A 23,501-nucleotide genomic window follows, 5' to 3' on the forward strand; every position below is an offset into this window, starting at 1 on the left:
GGAAATGTGCATATTTTCCCATGGTGCATTGCTTCAAACACTCCTTAATTTAAGTAAATGTCCCAGTGAAGGTGTCCCTGTTGGCCTGCGCTTATTATTATATACAGTGTATTATGCTGCACTTGTAGAGGCCTTGCGGCTGGACCCTCACTCACTGGTTGATGATCTGAGTGGCTGCTACATGTGGTGGCAAAAGGTCTCCTGGTACGAGTGGTGCTGGTGAAGAGGCTTATTTACTTCTCCAAGCATGAGATGTAGAGGCTTTATTAGAACTTCTTTCATTATACCTTATAAAATAGTAGCAGGTTCCTTACTACTGTGGTATTAAAAATATAGAACATAATTTGTATTTATTTATTTTTATAAAATTTTCTGCAAATTGAGCACTGGGATTCAGGCATACCAGAGCAGAATGAGCAGCGCACCCTGAAAGCACCTGGACCTCGCCGGCCCACAGAAGCTGCATTTTCAAGTTTTTCCTCCATTTAATTTATTCTTTTTGAAACTCAGTAAACTTAGGGAGAATTTCAGCAATGCATTCTGGGAAATTATTCAAATCATACACATTTCTATTGGTCGAAAGGTCAATTATTCAAAATGGCTGCCAGGTAGGCGGATCCAAGTGGTGAGGGAATGAAATTCAGGCCCTAGAGCATGGGATTCTTCTCTCTACACCCCTGTGACGCAGAGTCTACCCCTCACTGACCATCAGGGAATATCTCAGCCCGGTCACTGGGTGGTGGCGGGAGGATAAACGGCTGATTACTGGCAGGGATTATCTATTGGGGCACTTCTTAATTTTTATGAAATGACTTTAAATAGACTTTTAATAGTGGTCCAGGAGGGTAAACTCCCAGAAGGGACAGACACCAATGAATAAGGAGGAACTTACTATAGAAATAAAAATACTGACACAAGAGATGAAACGTTTATTACAACAAATGTCACATCAAACCCGACAGTCACCGGCGCCGCAATTATCAAAGAACTTGTCACCTGGAGTCAAGAACTGCCCTCCAAAGAGTCACATAGAACAGCGCCCCCAGTGGAATCTACAGACAGAAAATGATGGATTAGTGATGACACCCAATGACTATAGGCAGAGATCCCGACCTAGGAACTTTGTAGACACAGCGCCCCTGATAGGTGAAGGATGTGATTACACGTTCCATCAAAAGTCAATGAAATCCAAGTCTATTACAGCGGGCTGGTGCATGCTGGGAAAAGTGCGTCACCACATTGTCATTATCTGCTCCCACAGGCGCAATTTGTTAACCGACCTCTGGTTGTAAGCAGATAGGTTTTTTTTTTAGATTATTTCTTGAGATCTTATTGGAATTTTCAGTAATGTTTTTCACCTGCAGTACCGCTGTTCACCACTGACAGCAGCATATTCTTACCATGGACACCAGTACAACAGCGCCCCCTGTTATAATTTAGCTAACATGCAAAGCGACAGGCTCTTCTGACAAGTTACTTTACATTCTATTCTCTTCCTTAAGATATATTGGTTCCTGGGAAAGCTGGGTGACAATCAATATAAAGGAATTACAACTCCCAATGGCCTTGTCACCCAGCTTTGCTGCAGCACTAAGTGTCAAATCCGCCTAAATGCACTAAATCTGGAACGTAATATATCATTGGTCACGTTTACTATTCAGGGGTCTGGGAAAGCTGGGTGACAACCAGCATGGCTCCCTTTAAAGCTGTTGTCACCAAACTTTTCCAGACTCCTGAATGGTAAATTGAATGATAAGTCGGCTCATCTCGACTCACAGATGTCGTAATGCTAATATATACTAGAAAAACACAAAATACATACAGATATATATATTCTTTTAAATTAAACAGTCATCTACCGTGGTGCTTAAAAGTTTGTGAACCCTTCAGAATTTTCTATATTTCTGCATAAGTTTTACCTAAAACATCAGTTTTTCACACAAGTCCTAAAACGAGATAAAGGCTGAGATCACACGGGGCGGATACGCTGCGTAAAAGCCACGCACAACCGCTGTTTATTGCGGGATTTACCTCCTCATTGAGTTCAATGGGGAAAACCCGCAACACATAAGCAGCGTTAACACAAATACAATTGATATGCGGCGGAATGAAATTCCGCACCGCAGTTTTATTTCCGAGTGTTTTTTTCCGCTCACTATTTACGCAGCGTGGGGAGGGGATTTGTTTTATCTCACCCACTTTGCTGCTACTGTATTTGCTGGGGATTTACGCAACGTGTGAACGCAGCTTTTTTTTTTTACATTTCCATGTGCGTTGCGTGTTGGCATCCGTGTGCTTTGCGTGTGGCATGCGCTATTCACGTCTATACAAGCACTTCTATGTTTATTTTAATTAATTTCTCTGCAACTGATGAGTGAAAAACGGACAGCGCACTGAGGTCGTGGGTGGCTAGGTGCGCAAAAACGCACCAATATAAGACATGTAGTTAGTTTCACGCAACGGACACTCGCTGAATGAAAACTCTCGCACGTCTGAACAGTCCCATTGAAATGAATGGGTCAGAGTGCTCTGCGTTATCTCACAAGGCCGTGTTCGGTCCGTGATATATGGACCGTACGTCGGAAATATTTCCCGGACCGACCACAGTTCAGGGAGCCGCTCCAAGCATCATAGTTATCTATTATACTCACAATATAGATAAAGCTGTTAAAAAAAAAAAAAGGACATTCAGACTTACCCAGAACTCCCTGCTTCTTCCTCCAGCTCACCTTGTAAGTGGACTTGTATTTTATAGCCCCTGCGCACGGGTCCTCGCCGGCCCACAGAAGCTGCATTTTTTATATTTCCCTCCATTTAATGTATCATTTTTGAAACTCAGTAAACTTAGGGAGAATTTCAGCAATGCATTCTGGGAAATGATGTAAATTATGCACATTTCTATTGGTGGATATGTAAATTATCAAAATGGCTGCCAGGTAGGCAGTCCACGCGGCGAGGGCATGAAATTCAGGCACTAGAGCATGGGATACTTCTCTCTCCATGCCTTGTGACGCAGAATCTACCCCCTCACTGACCATCAGAGAATATCTCAGCCCAGTCACTGGGTGGTGGCGGGAGGATACACGGCTGATTACTGGCAGGGATCACCTATTGGGGGCACTTTATTTTTATGAAATGAGTTTAAATAGACTTCGGTTTTGCAAGGCTGGAACCATGTAATATAAATTCTGCAATAGTTTGGTCCTGAAGAGATAAGTTGCATATTATTTTCCCATGATGCATTGCGTGGAAATGTGCATATTTTCCCATGGTGCATTGCTTCAAACTCTCTTTAATTTAAGTAAATGTCCCAGTGAAGGTGTCCCTGTTGGCCTGCGCTTATTATTATATACAGTGTATTATTCTGCACTTGTACAGGCCTTGCGGGCTGGAGTCTCACTCACTGGTTGATGATCTGAGCGGCTGCTACATGTGGTGGCATCAGGTCTCCTGGTGCCGGTCAGGTGAAGAGGCTTATTTACTTCTCTGAGCATGAGATGTAGAGGCTTTATTAGAACGTCTTTCATTATAGCTTATAAAATAGTAGCAGGTTCCTTACTACTGTTGTATTAAAAATATAGAACATAATTTTTATAAAATTTTCTGCAAATTGAGCACTGGGATTCAGGCATACCAGAGCAGAATGAGCAGCGCGCCCTGCAAGCACTTGGACCTCAATCCACCAGAATCCTCGCCGGCCCACAGAGGCTGCATTTTCATGTTTTTCCTGCATTTAATTTATTATTTTCGAAACTTAGGGAGAATTTCAGCAATGCATTCTGGAAAATTATGCAAATCGTACACATTTCTATTGGTGGAAAGGTTAATTATTCAAAATGGCTGCCAGGTAGGCGGATCAAAGTGTCAAGGGAATGAAATTCAGGCCCTAGAGCATGGGATTCTTCTCTCTCCATGCCCTGTTATGCAGAGTCACAGTCTGGGAGGATACATGGCTGCTTACTGGCAGGGATTACCTAAAGGGGAACTTTGTTTTTAGGAAATGACTTTAAATAGACTTCGGTTTTGCAAGGCTGGAACCATGTAATATAAATTCTGCAATAGTTTGGTCCTGAAGAGATAAGTTGCATATTATTTTCCCATGATGTATTGCGTGGAAATGTGCATATTTTCCCATGGTGCATTGCTTCAAACTCTCCTTAATTTAAGTAAATGTCCCAGTGAAGGTGTCCCTGTTGGCCTGCGCTTATTATTATATACAGTGTATTATTCTGCACTTGTACAGGCCTTGCGGGCTGGAGTCTTACTCACTGGTTGATGATCTGAGTGGCTGCTACATGTGGTGGCATCAGGTCTCCTGGTACGAGTGGTGCCGATCAGGTGAAGAGGCTTATTTACTTCTCTGAGCATGAGATGTAGAGGCTTTATTAGAGCTTCTTTCATTATAGCTTATAAAATAGTAGCAGGTTCATTACTACTGTGGTATTAAAAATATAGAACATAATTTTTATTTATTTTTATAAAATTTTCTGAAAATTGAGTGCTGAGATCCAGGCTGCGCACCCTGCAAGCAGCTGGGCCTCGATCCACCAGAAGCTGTATTTTCAAGTTTTTCCTCCATTTAATTTATTATTTTTGAAACTCAGTAAACTTAGGGAGAATTTCAGCAATGCATTCTGGGAAATTATGCAAATCGTACACATTTCTATTGGTTGAAAGGTAAATTACTCAAAATGGCTGCCAGGTAGGCGGATCCAAGTGGCGAGGGAATGAAATTCATGACCCAGAGCATGGGATTCTTCTCTCTCCATGCCCTGTGACACAGAGTCTGCCCCTCACTGACCATCAGGGAATATCTCAGCCTGGTCACTGGGTGGTGGCGGGAGGATACACGGCTGATTACTGGCAGGGATTACTTAAAGGGAAACTTCTTTATTTTTATGAAATGACTTTAAATAGACTTCGGTTTTGCAAGGCTGGAACTTCTATACAATATACATTCTGCTCTAGTTTAGTTTGGTCCTGGAGGGGTAAACGCCCAGAAGGGACAGACACCAATGACTAAGGAGGAACTTACTATAGAAATAAAAATACTGACACAAGAGATGAAATGTTTATTACAACAAATGTCACATCAACCCCGACAGTCACCGACGCCGCAATTATCATAGAACTTGTCACCTGGAGTCAAGAACTGCCCTCCAAAGAGTCACAGAACAGCGCCCCCAGAGGAATCTACAGACAAAATGATGGATTAGTGATGACACCCAATGACTATAGGCAGAGATCCCGACCTAGGAATTTTGTAGACTCGGCGCCCCTGATAGGTGCAGCACGTGATTACATATTCAATCAAAAAACAATGAAATCCAAGTCTATTACAGCCGGCTGGTGCATGCTGGGAAAAGTGCGTCACCACATGGTCATTATCTGCTCCGCAGGCGCAATTTGTTAACGGGCCTCTGGTTGTAAGCAGATAGAATCTTTTTTTTTTAGATTATTTCTTGAGATCTTATTGTAATTTTCAGTAATGTTTTTCACCTGCAGTACCGCTGTTCACCACTGACAGCAGCATATTCTTACCATGGACACCAGTACAACAGCGCCCCCTCTTATAATTTAGCTAACATGCAAAGCGACAGGCTCTTCTGACAAGTTACTTTACATTCTATTCTCTTCCTTAGATATATTGGTTCCTGGGAAAGCTGGGTGACAATATATATAAAGCAATTACAGCGGCCAATGGCCTTGTGACCCAGCTTTCCTGCAGCACTAAGTGTCAAATCCGCCTAAATGCACTAAATCTGGAACGTAATATATCATTGGTCACGTTTACTATTCAGGGGTCTGGGAAAGCTGGGTGACAACCAGCGTGACTCCCTTTAAAGCTTTTGTCACCAAACTTTTCCAAACTCCTGAATGGCAAGTTGAATAAGTTGGCTCATCTCGACTCACAGATGTCGTAATGCTAATATATACTAGAAAAACACAAAATACATACAGATATATATTCTTTTAAATTAAACAGTCATCTACCGTGGTGCTTAAAAGTTTGTGAACCCTTCAGAATTTTCTATATTTCTGGATAAGTTTTACCTAACAGATTTTCACACAAGTCCTAAAACGAGATAAAGGCTGAGATCACACGGGGCGGATACGCTGCGTAAAAGCCACGCACAACCGCTGTTTATTGCGGGATTTACCTCCTCATTGAGTTCAATGGGGAAAACCCGCAACACATAAGCAGCGTTAACACAAATACAATTGACACTCGCTGAATGAAAACTCTCGCACGTCTGAACAGTCTCATTGAAATGAATGGGTCCGAGTGCTGTGCGTTATCTCACAAGGCCATGTTCGATCCGTGATACATGGATCGTATGTCGGAAGTATTTCCCGGACCGACCACAGTTCAGGGAGCCGCTCCAAGCATCATAGTTATCTATTATACTCACAATATAGATAAAGCTGTAAAAAAAAAAAAAGACATTCAGACTTACCCAGAACTCCCTGCTTCTTCCTCCAGTCCGGCCTCCTGGGATGACGTTACAGCCCATGTGACCGCTGCAGCCAATCACAGGCTGCAGCGGTCACATGGACTGCGCGTCATCCAGGGAGGTCGGACTGGATGTCAAGAGAGGGACGCGTCACCAAGACAACGGCCGGGTAATAAGGCCCCATGCACACGACCGTATTTTTGTCCACCCGTAAATACTGGCGTAAATACGGGTCCTTGGTCACCCGTATTCCACCCGTATTTACGGGCACATTTTCGCTGCAAAATTACACTGTAGTAATCGGCAGCCCCTTCTCTCTATCAGTGCAGGATAGACAGAAGGGACAGCCCTTTCCGTAATAAAAGTAAAAACAATTCATACTTACCCGGCCGTTGTCTTGGTGACGCGTCCCTCTCTTGACATCCAGCCCGACCTCCCTGGATGACGTTACAGCCCATGTGACCGCTGCAGCCTGTGATTGGCTGCAGTGGTCACATGGGCTGTAATATCATCCCAGGAGGCCAGACTGGAGGAAGAAGCAGGGAGTTCTGGGTAAGTATGAACGTCTTTTTTTTTTTTTTACAGCTTTATCTATATTGTGATCGGTAGCCACTGTCCCTGGTGCTGAAAGAGTTACTGCCGATCGTTTAACTCTTTCAGCACCCTGGACAGTGACTATTTACTGACGTCGCCTAGCAACGCTCCCGTAATTACGGGTGCACACACGTAGTCACGGGAGCCCCATAGACTTCTATGGGCCTGCCCGTGCCGTAATTACGCCCTGAAATAGGACATGTTCTATATTTTTCAACGGCCCGGGCACCTTCCCGTAAGCAAACGGGGAGGTACCCGTGGCCAATAGAAGTCTATGGACCCGTAATTACGGCCTGTGATTACGGGCGTTTTTACGTTCATGTGCATGGGGCCTAAGTATGAATTTCTTTTACTTTTATTACGGAAAGGGCTGTCCCTTCTCTCTATTCTGCACTGATAGAGAGAAGGGGCTGCCGATTACTGCAGTGTAATTTTGCAGCGAAAACGCGCCCGTAAATATGGGTGGAATACGTGTGACCAAGGACCCGTATTTACGCCAGTATTTACGGGTGGACAAAAATACGGTTGTGTGCATGGGGCCTAAGATGTTGTATGATAGACCTGTGGCTAGAATTAGGCTGGATTCACACGAGCATGTTTGGTCTGTAAAGGACGGAACGTATTTCGGCCGCAAGTCCCGGACGGAACTCAGTGCAGGGAGCCGGGCTCCTAGCATCATAGTTATGTACGACGCTAAGAGTCCCTGCCTCGCTGCAGGACAACTGTCCCGTACTGTAATCATGTTTTCAGTACGGGACAGTAGTTACACGGAGAGGCAGGGACTCCTAGCGTCGTACATAACTATAGGAGCCCGGCTCCCTGCAGTGGTTCGGTCCGGGACTTGCGGCAGAAATATGTTCCGTCCTTTTCCGACCGGACATGCTCGTGTGAATCCAGCCTTAGAGTGAATAATTTTATGACCGACACATTTCCATTGGGTAGAGGTACACGACAGGGCTGCCCGCGCTCTCCATTACTTTTCGCCATAGAGCCGTTAGCAGTTCCAATTCGGGGTTCGGTAGATATTGTCGGGTTTCGCCATGGAGAGCAGGAGGATAAACCAGCATGATACGCGGATGACATGCTACTGTTTTTGGAGGATGATGCGGCTCCCCTGGATGCAGCCATGTCGGCTATTGGGGAGTTTGGTCGGTTTTCCGGATTGACCATGAACTGGTCCAAGTCTGTTGTGATGAGGGTGGATGATACACGCGTGCAGGTGCCATGTGAAGATCTCCCCATGAAGGGTGTCACAGCTTTTAAATACTTGGGTGTGGAAGTCTCAATGAACTTGGGAGGACTTTGAAAAATGTAATTTGACCCCTTTACTGGCCCGATTTCAACTTAAGCTCGATGTTTGGCGTAAATTATATCGCAGTCATTGGCAGATGTAATTTAATTAAAATGATATGGATGCCCCAATTGTTATATCTTTTACACAACGCACCTATATGGTTACCACAGCGCTTTTTCTATAAGGTCAACAGATTGTTTCGATCCCTCATTTGGAATATAAAGTTGGAAACTCTGGTCTTATATCCCTTCTGACCAGGTTTTTAGATGGTTTTCCTTCCTTGTTATCATGCACATGACCGTGCCCGCAATAACGGCCCGCGATTGCGGGCACGGCCGGCCGCCGACTGCCACCCGCATTTTCGGGCCGTGCCCCTATACAAAGTATGGGAGCACGGCCCGCAAAATGCAAAAGAACGGACATGTTCCATAATTTTCGGAGCATTTCTACGGCACGGACACCCACCCGTAGCGCTACGGAAAGGTGTCCGCATTCAATGAAAGTGATCGGGTCCATTTTTGCAGACCGCAATTGCGGTCCGCAAAAATTGAGGTTTTTTACGGTCATGTGCATGGGGCCTAAATGGGAAAGAGATCTTGGGCCCATAGAAGAAAGTCAGTGGGGGGATATATTGTCGCGGATTCCTAAATTGTCTATGAATGAAGCGCATCGTGTTTCTCATCTATTTCTAATACATCGGCTTTATAGAACACCGGTATTTCTGACTGATATTGGGGTCAGGGACTCCCCCGACTGTCCCGGATGTGGTGGGGCACCTGGCACGTTGATACATATGATGTGGCAATGTGGGCAGTGACAGTTCTGGTCGGAGGTGGTGGACGCGATCTCTTCTATATATCAGGGGTCGGTGGATTTCACTCCGCTTGTATGTGTTTCGGGACACGTGGAGGAGATCTCGGTTTCTGAACATGTTAATCTGGCGGTCGCTCGTATGTTGTATGTGGCTGGGAAGTTTATTGCACAACATTGGCTGGATGATCGACCTCCTACGCTATTGGAATTTTGTAGTAAAGTCACGAGGGTAACACGTATGGAAATATAGAGCTACACAGCTAGGAATGCTGAACACACATGTGATAAAATCTGGTCCTCGTGAGTGCAGAGACGGGGTCTGAATGTGTCACCTGATGCAGCGGCTGAGATTCATAGGGGATGTGATCGCCTTGTAGACGGTGCGTGCTGCGTAGGGTAACCTGAATGGCAAAGGGGGATCTTAGTGCTTAATATATCTGTATAGCATGGATTTATATAGGTTTTGAAATATATATGGTGCTGTTTTATGTGCTAATATTGTGTATTTGTAACAAAACATACTCTGGAAGAAGGGGGGAGGGGGTGTTTGTATTTGGGTTGTGATGGTGTATCACAAATGTTTTATTTTTTGTTGAAAGTGAAAATAAAAAAATTATTTGATTTAAAAAAATAAAAAATAAACCAGGGGGCGACCAGACGTGCGTCTAATACAACATTTCAGTGAACCCGGCAGCGTATGGGGCTCCGGAGCCGACGGACGGTCACTGCTCCTCTGTAACAAAGAGACAGCGGGAAAAAAGTCTTCAATTTTCGCAGCAGTATCGGAATTGGACCACCGATGATTGGCAGAGGGTCGTCTTCTCCGATGAGTCACGTTTTCTGCTTCATGGAACGGATGGACGTTGGCGCGTCAGGCGAGAAACATCAGAGAACAAACACCCGGCAGGCATTGCTGGAGGAACACGAGCCGGTGGCCGGTGGATTTTTTCTGGGCCACTCATCCATGTGGAGGGCTTTGTAGTGATTTGGGTGTGAATCCATCGCTGCAGATCACGTCGTCGTCCCCCTACATGCTGACTGTCTTCCCTGGGGCAGATGGAATCTTCCAGCGAGCCAATGCGATGCGTCACCCGGCTAGAAATGTCCGTCAGTGGATGCCTCTGCTCCTCCATTGTGTGTGACTGGGTGCAATGATATTACTGCCTCGCGCCTGTCTGTGCTGAGCCAGGAGCGTCCGGCAATACATAGTGAATGGTAGAGCAGGGACCTTACGGCTCCCTGCTCTACCATCGGATTCAACTGTGTCTGCGTCCTGAAGATGCAAATACAGTTGAACCCGGGTGAAACATTTTTTTTCGACTAATTGCCCAGCCCAAGCGGAGTTCAAACCTCCTCTGTAATTAATATCCACACAAAAACTGTGCCCAGGGGCCGAGCAGCCGCATGCCAGCCTTACATCTCCAAGCACAATGGCAGTCAGCACGGCTCCAGATACCGGAGACAACCGACCAGCACCTTATTGAGTCCCTCCCGGCCCGTCTAGTTGCTGTCCGTTTCACGCACCGCGCCGCTCGTTGAAGTTAATGGGTGCGCGAAAACATCCCTGCGCTGTCCGTGCTTCACGCATCAATTACATTGTGAAAAAAAGTGCTTGAGTGCGTGAAACACACGCTACTCGCAACGCACACTGATGTAAAAACGCAACACACACATTTCCGCACGTGAACGTAGCCTAAGTGTAAAAGCCAGATTACAGCAATGTGCAATGTGTAAATAACGGGGGCCGCCATTGTGAGCGTATAAGAGATTGTACTTAAAGGGAACCGGTCACCAGCATTTCACCTATTAAACCAGCAATACGGAAGGAGGTGAAATTTTTATATAACCGATAATTGTCTTCTAAGTCGGCTCGGTACCCTCAGTATTCAGTATTTTAGCGTTCCTGTGTCATATGCTAATGAGCAGAAAAGTCATATCTTCATTCCTCAAGCCTTTCTGGGTTAACCCCGCCTCCTTACTTTTGATTGACAGCTTCTTGCCTCCCCCCAGCACACATGAAATCCCGCACTTGCGCATCGGTGTCCTGTTTTGGTGCGTGTGCACAACGGGACACCACAGCGGCGCACGCGCAGTAACTAGATTTGAGGCTCGGACGAAGCAGGAAAGCGCGTCGGACCATACGTAATGGGCGCATGCCCGCCATCTCAGACCAGATTTTGGCATTCAGGGCGGGCCAATTTTCAGCGCTTAAGAAAAGGAACGAACGAGACTGCCGGATTATTACCATAAAAGGTGCAAAATGTTTGCAGACCGGAATTTACGGACGGAGGAGTTTAGAAAAGGGGATAACGGCAATGAACTTGTGACAACGGCCGGGGAGGGGTGAGGAGAGTTTAATAGGTAAAATGCCGGTGACCGGTTCCCTTTAATGGTTTTCTCATTCTATAAAATATTATACCTATTATTTAAAATGTGTAACTACTTATGCACCCCGTGTGTATATATAACATTTTCTTCCTTATCATTCCTCTCCCAGCTGATTTTTGAAGCGGTGCGTGACGGCTCCATTGGCCACATCGCTATTGATGACATCACTGTGATAAGCGGCCCTTGTGCAGCCCCCACTCGCTGCTCTTTTGAGGCTGGAACCTGCGGGTTTTCCTCTCAGGGAACATATATGTGGAGTTTACATCAGAACATCCACTTCAACCACCAGACGGGACCTCCCCACGATCACTCCTTGCAGAGTTTTACAGGTAACCGGCGGAGTAACGTTTGGCTCCGGCACAGACCACATCTGAATGTGACCGTTCAGTAACTACTTTGTATCTTGGCATCCTCAGGGCATTATATGGTGGTTGACACCAGCTCCACCCACCTGCCCAGGGCGGCATCTGCTGTTCTAACATCCAGTGTGTACAATGCCCACCCAGAAGAGGGCTGCCTGAGCTTCTGGTACCAGATGGGGGGCACAAACCCAGGTCAGTAAGTGAAACAATTAGTGTCAGCCTCAATCCATCAACACCACATACATTCTGATACGTAAAAGGTCAGTTCACAGTTTTTTTTGTGATGATTTTGATGCGGACGTCACGGCGGACTCGGTGCCAAAAAGTGTCCCGAATCGGTTCACATTGATTTCAACGGGAGGGAAAAGTTGTTTTTTTTTCATTTTTCCATAAGGCTTTTGGCCGCAGGCGGGGAAAAAAATAGGCACGTTCTTGCTTTGAGCAGTTTCCGCTTCTGATCTCCCATTGAAATTAATGGGAGGCAGAAAAAAACTGCAACGTTTTTTTGTGGCGGTTTTTGCTTTTGAATCAAAATCAATTACATAAAAACATCACAGAGCGAGTGAATTTGGTGCATGTTCTGCCTTTTAAAAGAAACCTTCCTACAGTTTGATTGGTCTGACCTGGGGGACCAAATGCCACAAATAAGACCATCCCCCCTGATTGAAAACCGTCATACATGAGGAAAACCTGCAAAAAATGGCGGCCAGATGCCCTATAAATGCAACACACGTGCAAACTGCAAGTTTTATAAACGTGCCCCAATATATGAATGCATTGCGTCCTCTCTTCCCTCTCTGATTGGCAGGAACATTGATCGTGTACATTGAGGACGACACTGGAAAGACGAAAGTTAAAAGAGAACTGCTGAGGATCTCAGACGCGCCGCCGGACGGCTGGCGCTACAGGAGCGCGACTCTCCGGGCTGACACGCGGTGGAAGGTAACGGACTCCACGGCTACATTAGTCTTGTCCTCTGCGTTCCTGCAGGAGAGTAAAGACTCTGTGGACAGGACTTCTAGTTACAATTCGTGTCTATTAAAGGGGTTGTCCACCCGAGACATCTGCTCTATTAGGGTCAGTTCACACGTTGCGTAAACATTTCGGTTTTTCCGTAACGGAATTAGTTGCGGAAAATCCGCAGCAAATACAGCAGCAGCAAAGTGGATGAGATAAAACAAATCTGCTCCACACAAATCTTATCCTGGCCCCCTGGGATGACGCTTCATCCCATGTGACGATCACTGCAGCCAATCACAGGCCTCAGGGGTCTCCTAGGATGTAACGTCATCTCGGGGCCAGCCCGCTACCGGACATTCCGGGCGAAAAACTGCAACACCGTTTGGTGCGGTTTTTCGCCAGAATTCCCTGCGGCGCACAGGACGGATACGCAGCGTGCTATTACACAGTGTATCCGCCCGGTGTGAACTCCGCCTTACAGCAGGCGGTAATAGGGGAGTGCTCAGGATATATTGCTATACGCACCGCACATTTCTTAGGTTTCTTTTCTAGAGTTTTGATTTTAATCTGTGACAATTAATTCTGCAAAAACTGCAACTGAAATAATGTTCGGAATGTAAAATTATTTAGTGCCTAGAGGCGGATCTGTCGCCCGATCTCCTCCCTAATCTTTTAGGCGCCGTCACACTGATAATAGTGAAAATTGTGTCCCAAGAAGATTTTAGAAGTTATGAGATTTTTTTTTTTCTAAATATGTAAATGAGGCAATACTAGACAAGTGGGAGGTAACAGCAGCGATTCTCCTGAGGTGGCGCTACCTCCCAGCCTCTGACAATGTCCAATCAGCATGAAGCTGCTTCACACAGCGTGAGAGACTGAGGCTGGAGCAGGATCGCCACTTCAGAAATTTCTGGACAACTGAGCTAAAATTCATGGACAGACAAAATTTTTACGGACACATTACAAAATCATTGCCCGTGCAGGGCGCTAGGAGTGACTCCCCAATCACAGCTCCGCTTGTAGCTTCTCCCGCTAACTCAGGTGATGATTTCTCTGATTAGAATCGATCACTTTCTCTTTTTTTCTCCATCCAACCCAGACCCCGGTGACCACTTATTCCAGCCACGACTCGTATCTGCTGAATGTGACACACAGACATGTTGGTTTCTCGCTTTTACCCCATCCTCCCCACTAATACCCCACCCTCCATACACCATCCTCCCCACCTACACCCCGTCCTCCATACCTACACCCCGTCCTCCCCACCTACACCCCATCCTCCCCATCCTCCCCACCTACACCCCGTCCTCCATACCTACACCCCGTCCTCCCCACCTACACCCCGTCCTCCATACCTACACCCAGTCCTCCATACCTACACCCCGTCCTCCCCACCTACACCCCATCCTCCCCACCTACACCCCGTCCTCCCCACCTACACCCCATCCTCTAAACAATCTCGTAATCCACAGTGCCTTAGATGGTAATAAGGATTCCTCAGTGCTCGACACAATAAAAGTGCCCCATCAGTACCCGTGCCCCCTGTAGATAGCGCCAGACACAGTCCCCCTTCTAGATAGTGACCCCCTTCCCTTGTAAATAGCGCCGCACAGCCTCTCCCCTTCCCTTGTACTCAGAGCAAACAGAGCTCTGCCTGACACTACTGACCGTCAGGTGGCGGTGGTGGTCATGCGGCGCAGGATCACTTTTGACTGGGGTTGGTGACGGCACAGGACTGGACCAGTCCGGTCACCTGACCTGAATCACCTGACCTCACGTCAGGTGACTGGATTGGTCCACTCCCGGGAACCGACCTAATTTGGCAGCGGCCGGCCTGCATATTTTCAGATTCCGCAGATTCGTGCAAAATTCCTTTGCACTGCGCATGTACATATTGGCGCATGCGCAATGAAAAGATACGGGAGACTGCAGAAAAATCCCGGACGGCAGAAAAAAAAAAAAAACACCCATTTTTACAGACTGTCCATAAATTTACGGACGGTTGGCAACCCTGGGCTGGAGGGAAGGGGGGGGGGGGAATCACTTCAAATAGCCATATCTCCAGCTGTGGACCACCTAAAACAGCAGCTCTGGTGGCATATGAAAGAGGGGATTCTAATCTTTCATATGACACCAGTGCTAGCTGTGACACCACCAGAGATATCACCAGTTGAAAACACAGTCGGGAATGGAGCTGTATAGTACATAATCACGCTGTGTTGCTGGGCGGGGAAGGGGGAGAAGCTGGATGCTGATTGGACAGCGTCATACAGAAAACATGACACCGCCCAGAGTGAAAAGAAAGAGTCACCTCCTATTTGGCTATTAGAGCCACAAGAAAAATGCTCAGAACTCTGCAAATAATAAAAGTTTTGAAAACAAATGACACTGTAATGATCAGCATCAGAGCGCCTATTAGATTAGTCAGGAGACGGGGAATTCATAAACTGGTGACAGATCCTCTTTAAATTGTTAGCAAACGCAAGCAGCAACACTGCCACCCCCTGGTCAGTGGAAGTGTCACACTCGGTTCCCGGTCTGCCTGTACACTATGGGCAGGGTGTCTTTTGGTCATGTACTTGATCAGGATCTGACATCTATATTGAAAAGCGCAGATGACTACTTTTCAATACAACAATGTACCATAAAAAAAGTATACCCCAAGGTAAGTAGGTGGATGTGTGTGTATATATATATTTATAGCAGACCTCTGGTTTTGTTCGGCAAAACCATTTCAAAATAAACATTGCCTAAGGCCCTGTTCACACAGAGTTTTTTTTGTAGGCATAAAAAAAATCTGCATCAGAATTTTTTTTTTGAGGAAGATTTTGAACTGCCTGTACGTATTTTTCCGTAGCGTTTTTCACCTGCCACCATTGAAGCTACTGCAGGGACCGCAGGCAAAAAACGCTCAGAAACCAGGGCCGCAGGTTTTTTCTGCCTCCCATTGATTTCAGTGGGAGGTCAGAGGTGGAGACCGCGGCAAGTAAGAAGATACCGTTTTTTTTTATCCCGCAAACAGCCAAAAGCAGCCCGGGAAAAATACAATTTCATCTGTTTTTTGGCACTAAATCCAACGCGCTTTCAACGTAAAAAAAAACTCAGTGTGAACGGACCCTATGCTGCTATCAATAGCCAACATGTGGCCGGGCCTTCTGTAGGCGCTCCACCCCGGACTGCACACGCGGTTTTCCTTTGTATATCTTTGAGCTATGACCACATCTCTCCTCCTTGCAGTTGCTGTTTGAGGCGGTTGGCGCGGGGGGAGAGCACTCTTACATGGCGGTGGATGACATTCACATCAGCCATCATCGCTGTCATGATTCAGGTACCAGATATAATAACCTTACCAGACCGCAAGCAGTAACCAAGAGTGATTTCTAAGTGCAGCAGACGTCCCCCTCCCCCTCCGGTCAGCTGCATTGATCACATTGATCGTCCTTGTGTTATGCTCTGCCATTGAGGAGGCAGCAGACGTCCCCCTCCCCCTCCGGTCAGCTGCATTGATCACATTGATCGTCCTTGTGTTATGCTCTGCCATTGAGGCAGCAGACGTCCCCCTCCCCCTCTGATCAGCTGCATTGATCACATTGATCGTCCCTGTGTTATGCTCTGCCATTGAGGAGGCAGCAGATGTCCCCCTCCGGTCAGCTGCATTGATCACATTGATCGTCCCGGTGTTATGCTCTGCCATTGAGGAGGCAGCAGATGTCCCCCTCCCCTCCGGTCAGCAGCATTGATCACATTGATCGTCCTTGTGTTATGCTCGGTCAGTCAGGAGGCAGCAGCCGCCTCATCTATTACTTCACATCACCTATGTCTCCAATATCATGACCAGCGTAAGCCTTCTCTTGCAGCGTCATGTGACTTTGAACATGGGTCTTGTTCTTGGACCAATGTTCGCATCCCCCTTATGGATACGTATGACTGGGACTGGACAAATGGAGCAGCCGTACACCGACCGAGCGCAGCTCCTGAGAAGGATCGCAGCCTGGGCTCCGCAGACGGTAATTTCCACATTATCTGTATACTGCACCTGGGTAGCATCAGTACCTCATGGTGGAAAATGCTACTAGGTCTGACCAATCACCATCAGATCCTGCTGACACTAATCTTGGAGCCTGCTGTGAGGCATTGGTTAAGCGTGGTTCACATCACGCTTGAACACATACTCCGAACATATCTATAGAGATCTATTATCCCGACCAATCACAGGGGAGCGTCCTCTTGTCATACATCAGGGAGGGATGAGTCTATTTAGTTTTTTTTATACAGTTTGGAATAACGTAATAGATTGTTATTCCTTACAAATGGGGCTGTATGGGCCACTATACAATAACTTACGTCAGGAAACCCTGTACAGATCGTGACTACGGGTACAGGACTTTATGGACTTGCGTTGTCCGCAGAGCTGACAATCCATCCTACAGAAAAAATACATAGTAAAAGCAAACCATCCCCCCCCCCCTTCAGCCAGTCACATGTTTTAGGGACCTCCTCAGCAGATTTGCATATTCTCAGCTCTTCACCCACTAGTAATGCCAGCCGGATGCCAAATATACAGACCAGCCAGTGCCCGTCATGTAACCGTACATCGAGGTGGGGGATAAAGTCGGACTGAACAGTTCACATAGTGACGAGATTAGATACCACCTGGCTGTTGGATACAGAGACACTAGTGAAGAGGCGGTTGAGGAATTCATCAGTCATTCTGTCTTCCTTGGTGATGGGATTCACTATATAGAAGCCGGTCATTATCTGCCTGCAGTGAGCAGCGTCGCCTGGGCCGCCCTGACTAGTATCTAATCCTATTGCTCCTGTGATTCCCCGGCAGGACACTACGCCTTTGTGGATACCGGAGCTCTGCACGCAGACGGCACCTCAGCTTGGCTGGTCAGTGAACATCTGTCAGCGACTACTGGATCCTGCTTCACCTACTCCTACCGCACGGACTCCTCCGACCACTTCCGTAAGTCACTGGATCACCCGCACACGAGCAGGACAGCCGCGTTACACGCCGCGGGGCGGTGAGGATCGGACTCGTTCTATAGAGAATTGTACAATAGGATGTGAACCATCTCTACTATGTTTGACATTTAGATTCCCATTATTCCTATACTGATGGTTCACACACAATAGCTCAGACCACAAAAGTCCACATCATTTATACCCAACTACAACCCGCACAGTAGACGGCGTTATTAGTTGTGGACTCGCTCGGGTGTATTGTGCTGCCGTCCTCCAGGTCTCACTGTAGAGTTGTAGGATGAGGTCAGCGCACAACCACTTTATGGGGACGCTGTATACGGATCGTGACCCGCGGGGGGGAAACGGGAGGGAATTTTAATTCATCAACAGCGGTGTCCTACTTTTTATAGAATATACACACTTATGCCTGTAACCGATATAAATGATAAAAGCAACATAATAATATTTTCTTGTTGCTTCTTTGCGCCCTCTCCTATGTATAGGCTGCGTTCTGAGATATAAAGTGTGCTCTTAAATATCCCGGATGGGAAAACCCATTTATGACTTATCCACAGTATGTCATACAGTATATGTCAAATAGATGCGGGTCCCACACCTGTCTCTAGAACGGGGCCCCCTGAACCCCGTTCTACCGCTCTGTGTTACAGCTGAAGCACGTAATTCCCGACCATGAAGAAGGAAACAGCCTAGCTCGCTGAGCTGTGCTATTTCCGTAAGTCCCATGGTAGTGAATGGCAGTTAGGGAAACAGCAGAGCATGCGAGCTACACTGTTTCCATAACTACCATGCAGTTCTATGGGGCTTACGGAAACAGCCTAGCTCAGCGAGCTAGGCTGTTTCCTTCTTCACGGTCGGACATCACATGCTTCAGACGCCACACAGAGCAGTAGAACGGGGTTTAGGGGGACCCGTTCTAGAGACAGGTGCAGGTCCCTGAGGTGGGACCCGCATCTATTTGACATTTATGACACATATGTCCTTGATGGGGGAAAACCCCTTTAAAATGTAGTTAAACGTTTGACAAACTTCTGACATGTCATAGTGACAGGTCAGAAGTTTGGATTGGTGGGGGTCCGAGCACTGAGATCCCCACCAATCGCTAAAACGAAGCAGCTGAAGGTCTCGTGTGAGCGCTCCGACGCTTCACGTCTGTTCGGCTTTTTCCGGAAAGCCGATGTATCGGAGTACGAGCTCATAGACTTTCTATTGAGTCCGTACACCGATACATTTATTTCCAGAAAAAGCCGAACAGACACGAAGTAGCTGACCGCTCACACCAGACCTTCAGCAGCTTCATGCTAGTGATTGGTGGGGGTCTCACTGCTCGGACCCCCCACCAATCCAAACTTCTGACATGTCACTATGACATGTCAGAAGTTTGTCAAGTGTTTAGCTGCACTTTAAGGGTATGTTCACACGGCCTATTTACGGACGTAATTCGGGCGTTTTTGCCCCGAATTACGTCTGAAAATAGCGCCTCAATAGCGCTGACAAACATCTGCCCATTGAAAGCAATGGGCAGACGTTTGTCTGTTCACACGAGGCGTATATTTACGCGCCGCTGTCAAATGACGGCGCGTAAATAGACGCCCGCGTCAAAGAAGTGACCTGTCACTTCTTTGGCCGTAATTGGAGCCGCTATTCATTGACTCCAATGAATAGCAGCGCTAATTACGTCCGTAATTGACGCGGCGTTCAAGCGCCTGCACATGCCGTTACGGCTGAAATTACGGGGATGAAACATCCCCGTAATTTCAGCCGTAACGGACGCCCTCGTGTGAACATACCCCAAGTCGTTTTTGCACATGTGTATATATAGCACTTGTCGATTTTGGGCAAGAAGCATCAACCACTAAACACCCAGAGAAGAGGTCACTACCAATAATCCCCATTAATTGGTGAAATCTGTAGAAACTCGGCTGCTGGTCAGGATACAGGCATTCATCTCAGGAATCTAGATCGCTGGAAACTAATGTTTTGGTGCCCACATTCTGCCACGGTGTTTATTATGTAATGCGCGCTGTGCGGTCTGTCAGCTTCACCCCACACTGTACCACGCACCAAAGAGCGCGGGCTGGGATTTTATTACTTGGCTAGGGCTGGATTCACACACAGCGTTTTGCTCAGTTTCACGTGGCGTTTCTAGTGCGGCCAAATGCTACAATAAGGTCTATAGTAAAATATAAATAGCGCTGCACACAACTTCGTTCTGGTTTGTGGTCAGTGGCGTTTTTCCCATAAGCTTCTCTATAGTAACTCAAAAAACAGGTACAGAATAACAAACGAAAAACACGTTGCGTTACATTTTTACGTGCAGTTTCTATTGGCAGAAAAATCCTGTGTGAAGGAGAGGCCTAAATGTGTTCAAATTATGACACTTAATAAATTAAAAGTTCCGGGCTGTTCCTCCACCGCAGGACAAGAGCCAAAGTGTCCCCATAACGTGTGTGTGACATTAAACAGCTCTGTACTCACCAGGGATTGGTCACTGTACATCATGTGAGCCGCAGCCTCAGGAAGGGGAAAAAATAGCATTATTTTTCAGCTGCAGCTTTACTTGACGTCAGTCCGTGTCCATCTAGCAGTTAAACATTGGACAAAGCTTTTCAATAACAGGACAGACGGGGGCCACATAAAGACTTTTTGTAGCACAACTTTCCAATGTCAAGGCTCTGTTCACACGGCAAACGAAAAGACGTAAAATACGGAGCTTTTCAAGGGGAAACGGCCCCTGATCTTCAGACGTTTTTAAAGTATCGAGCGTTTTTTGATGCGTTTTCTACGGCCATTTTTGGAACGGTTTTTCTATTGACCCAATGAAAAACGGCTCAAGAAGTGACATAAACCACTATTTACGGGCCGTTTTTTTAAACGGCCGCGTAAAAAAATGCCCTGTCGGTACGAACCGCCGTTTTTCCCATTGAAATCAATGGGCAGATTTTTTGAAGCGTTCAGCCTCCGTATTTTTAGCGGTTTTTAAGGGCGTTTATGGCCCGAAAACGGCTGAAAATAGGTCGTGTGAACATAAACTATTGAGCTACAGCTGCCGTCCACAGGAGGCTACAATCATAGTTACAGCCAGGAAGTCGCAGCACAAAGTCTCCACGTAGCAATAGATGAAACGGTCAGCTGTAAGGGTATGTTCACACGACAGCGTCCGTAACGGCTGAAATTACGGGGATGTTTTCAAGAGAAAACATCCCCGTAATTTCAGCCGTAACGGCATGTGCAGGCGCTTGAACGCCGCGTCCATTACGGACGTAATTAGCTCAGCTTTTCATTGGAGTCAATGAATAACGGCTCCAATTACGTCCCAAGAAGTGACAGGTCACTTCTTTGACGCGGGCGTCTATTTACGCGCCGTCTTTTGACAGCGGTGCGTAAATATACGCCTCGTGTGAACAGACAAACGTCAGCCCATTGCTTTCAATGGGCAGATGTTTGTCAACGCTATTGAGGCGCATTTTTCGGACGTAATTCGGGGCAAAAACGCCCGAATTACGTCCGTAATTAGTGTGTGTGAACATACCCTAAGGGACTGCATCATGCCGGGAGGATCTCTGGAGATAGTTCTCATCTATATGGTGGTGGTGGGTCGTTTGCTTTCTGTTTGGATGAGCAGACACAGCGGTCAGATGGAGTTTAAAAGAACAGTCCAGGCAAGATGGACGTTTAATGTCTGAGGACCCAAAGCATGAAACAAGGGAGTCAGAGAACATCAGAGTGATCGCCTGTCATGCCCCACCCCCTCAGAGCCTGCACTAGAAATGACAAGTACCACATTGATATGGAGTGTTCCTTTAACCCCTTGAGTACCCAGCTCATTTTGGCCTTGAGGACCAGACCCATTTTTCAAATCTGACATGTATCACTTTATGTGGTAATAACTCCGGAATGCTTTTACCTTTCCAATTGATTCTGAGATTGTTTTCTCGTGACATATTGTACTTTAGTTTAGTGCAAAAATTTGGTCGATAAATTCATTGCTTATTTGTGAAAAACACCAACATTTAGCGAAAATATGAAGAAATTATGATTTTTCCAATTTTAAATGCATCTGCTTGTAAAACAGATGGTAATACCACACAAAATAGTTACCAATTAACATCCCCCATATGTCTACTTTATGTTTGCATCGTTTTTTGAACATCCTTTTATTTTTCTATGACCTCACAAGGCTTAGAACTTTAGCAGCAATTTCTCATATTTTTAAGAAAATTTCAAAAAGCGATTGTTTTCAGGGACCAGTTCAGTTCTGAAGTGGTTTTGAGTGCCCTATATATTAGAAACCCCCATAAAACACCCCATTTTGAAAACTGCACCCCTCAAAGTATCTAAAACAGCATTCAGAAAGTGTTTCAACCCTTTAGGCGTTTTACAGGAATTGAAGGAAAGTAGAGCTGAAATTTTCAAATTTCATTTTTTTTTTACAAAATTCATATGTAATACATTTTTTTCTGTACCACAGAAGGTTTTACCTGCGAAACGCAACTCAATATTTATTGCCCGGATTCTGCAGTTTTTAGAAATATCCCACATGTGGCCCTAGTGTGGTAATGGACTAACACCGGCCTCAGAAGCAAAGGAGCACCTCTTGGATTTTGGGGCCTCCTTTTTTCAGAATATATTTTAGGCACCATGTCAGGTTTGAAGAGGTCTTGTGGTGCCAAAACAGTGGAAATCCCCCAAAAGTGACCCCCATTTTTTAAACTACACCCCTCAGGGAATTTATCTAGGGGTATAGTTAGCATTTTGACCCCACAGGTATTTTGCTATATTTTCTGGAGTTAGTCTGTGAAAATGAAAATCTACTTTTTTTCTAGAAAAACGTAAAAATTTCTAATTTTTGCAAGAAATAAAAGGAGAGAAAGCACCCCAACATTTGTAAAGCAATTTCTCCTGATTACGGAAATACCCCATATGTGGTAATAAACTGCTGTTTGGACCCACGGCAGGGCTCAGAAGGGACGGAGCGCCATTTGGATTTTGCAGCTCAGATTTTGCTGAATTGGTTTCTGGGGGCCATGTCGCATTTGCAGAGTCCCTGAAGTACCAGTACAGTAGAAATTCCCCAGGTGTGATCCCAATTTGGAGAGTATACCCCTGAAAGAATTAAATTAGAGGTGTAGTGAGCATTTTGAGCCCTCAGGTGTTTTATAGATTTTATTAGAATTGGTCCGTGAAAATGAAAACATTTTTTTTTCCAATAACCTGTAGCTTTAGCTCAGAATTTTTCATTTCCACAAGGAATACAGGAGAAAAGACACCCCAAAATGTGTTACACAATTTCTCCTGATTACGGAAATACCCCATATGTGGTTGTAAACGGCTATTTGGACATACGGCAAGGGTCTAAACGGAAAAAGTGCAATTTCGTTTTTGGAGTGGAGATTTTACAAAATTAGTTTTTGACGCCATGTTGCATTGCGCTGAGGTACGAGTACAGTGAAAACTCCCGAGAAGTGACCCCATTTAGGAAACTACACCCCTCAAGGAATTCATCTAGAAGTGTAGTGAGCATTTTGACCCCCAAAGGTTTTGTAGAAATTAGTGCACAGTGGATGTTGCAGATTGAAAATTGACATTTTCCACATATATGCTATTTCAGTGCCCAATGCGTTGGGCCCAGCTTGTACCACCGGAGAC

At 46.1% G+C, this 23,501-nt stretch overlaps 2 protein-coding genes across 6 annotated transcripts in view; one reads left to right on the top strand and one right to left on the bottom strand.

Annotated features, from left to right (window-relative positions):
* MAMDC4 (MAM domain containing 4) overlaps positions 1 to 23,501 on the top strand; it is a 67,820-nt gene that overhangs the window by 39,797 nt on the left and 4,522 nt on the right. Inside the window, exons 20-25 of the mRNA XM_075834739.1 lie at positions 11,654 to 11,873; positions 11,961 to 12,098; positions 12,715 to 12,848; positions 16,104 to 16,194; positions 16,724 to 16,873; positions 17,701 to 17,835. Of these exons, the coding sequence (XP_075690854.1) occupies positions 11,654 to 11,873; positions 11,961 to 12,098; positions 12,715 to 12,848; positions 16,104 to 16,194; positions 16,724 to 16,873; positions 17,701 to 17,835 (868 nt within the window). The remainder of the gene's footprint in view (positions 1 to 11,653; positions 11,874 to 11,960; positions 12,099 to 12,714; positions 12,849 to 16,103; positions 16,195 to 16,723; positions 16,874 to 17,700; positions 17,836 to 23,501) is intronic.
* The window catches only part of EDF1 (endothelial differentiation related factor 1), a 70,499-nt gene that overhangs the window by 26,591 nt on the left and 20,407 nt on the right, over positions 1 to 23,501 (bottom strand). Inside the window, exons 6-7 of one of the 5 annotated variants that reach the window (XM_075834754.1) lie at positions 20,331 to 20,366; positions 915 to 1,052 (exon numbers count right to left, since the gene is read on the bottom strand). The exons of 1 other annotated variant lie outside the window; for it this stretch is intronic. In XM_075834754.1, the coding sequence (XP_075690869.1) occupies positions 20,341 to 20,366 (26 nt within the window). In that variant the 3' untranslated portion in view covers positions 915 to 1,052; positions 20,331 to 20,340. Of the gene's footprint in view, positions 1 to 914; positions 1,053 to 5,152; positions 5,194 to 20,330; positions 20,434 to 23,501 lie in introns of those variants that run through there. 3 more of the 5 variants (XM_075834750.1, XM_075834752.1, XM_075834751.1) reach the window with 3 other exon arrangements.

This window comes from Rhinoderma darwinii, chromosome 8 (assembly GCF_050947455.1).
Source record: "Rhinoderma darwinii isolate aRhiDar2 chromosome 8, aRhiDar2.hap1, whole genome shotgun sequence".
Lineage (NCBI taxonomy): Eukaryota > Metazoa > Chordata > Amphibia > Anura > Rhinodermatidae > Rhinoderma > Rhinoderma darwinii.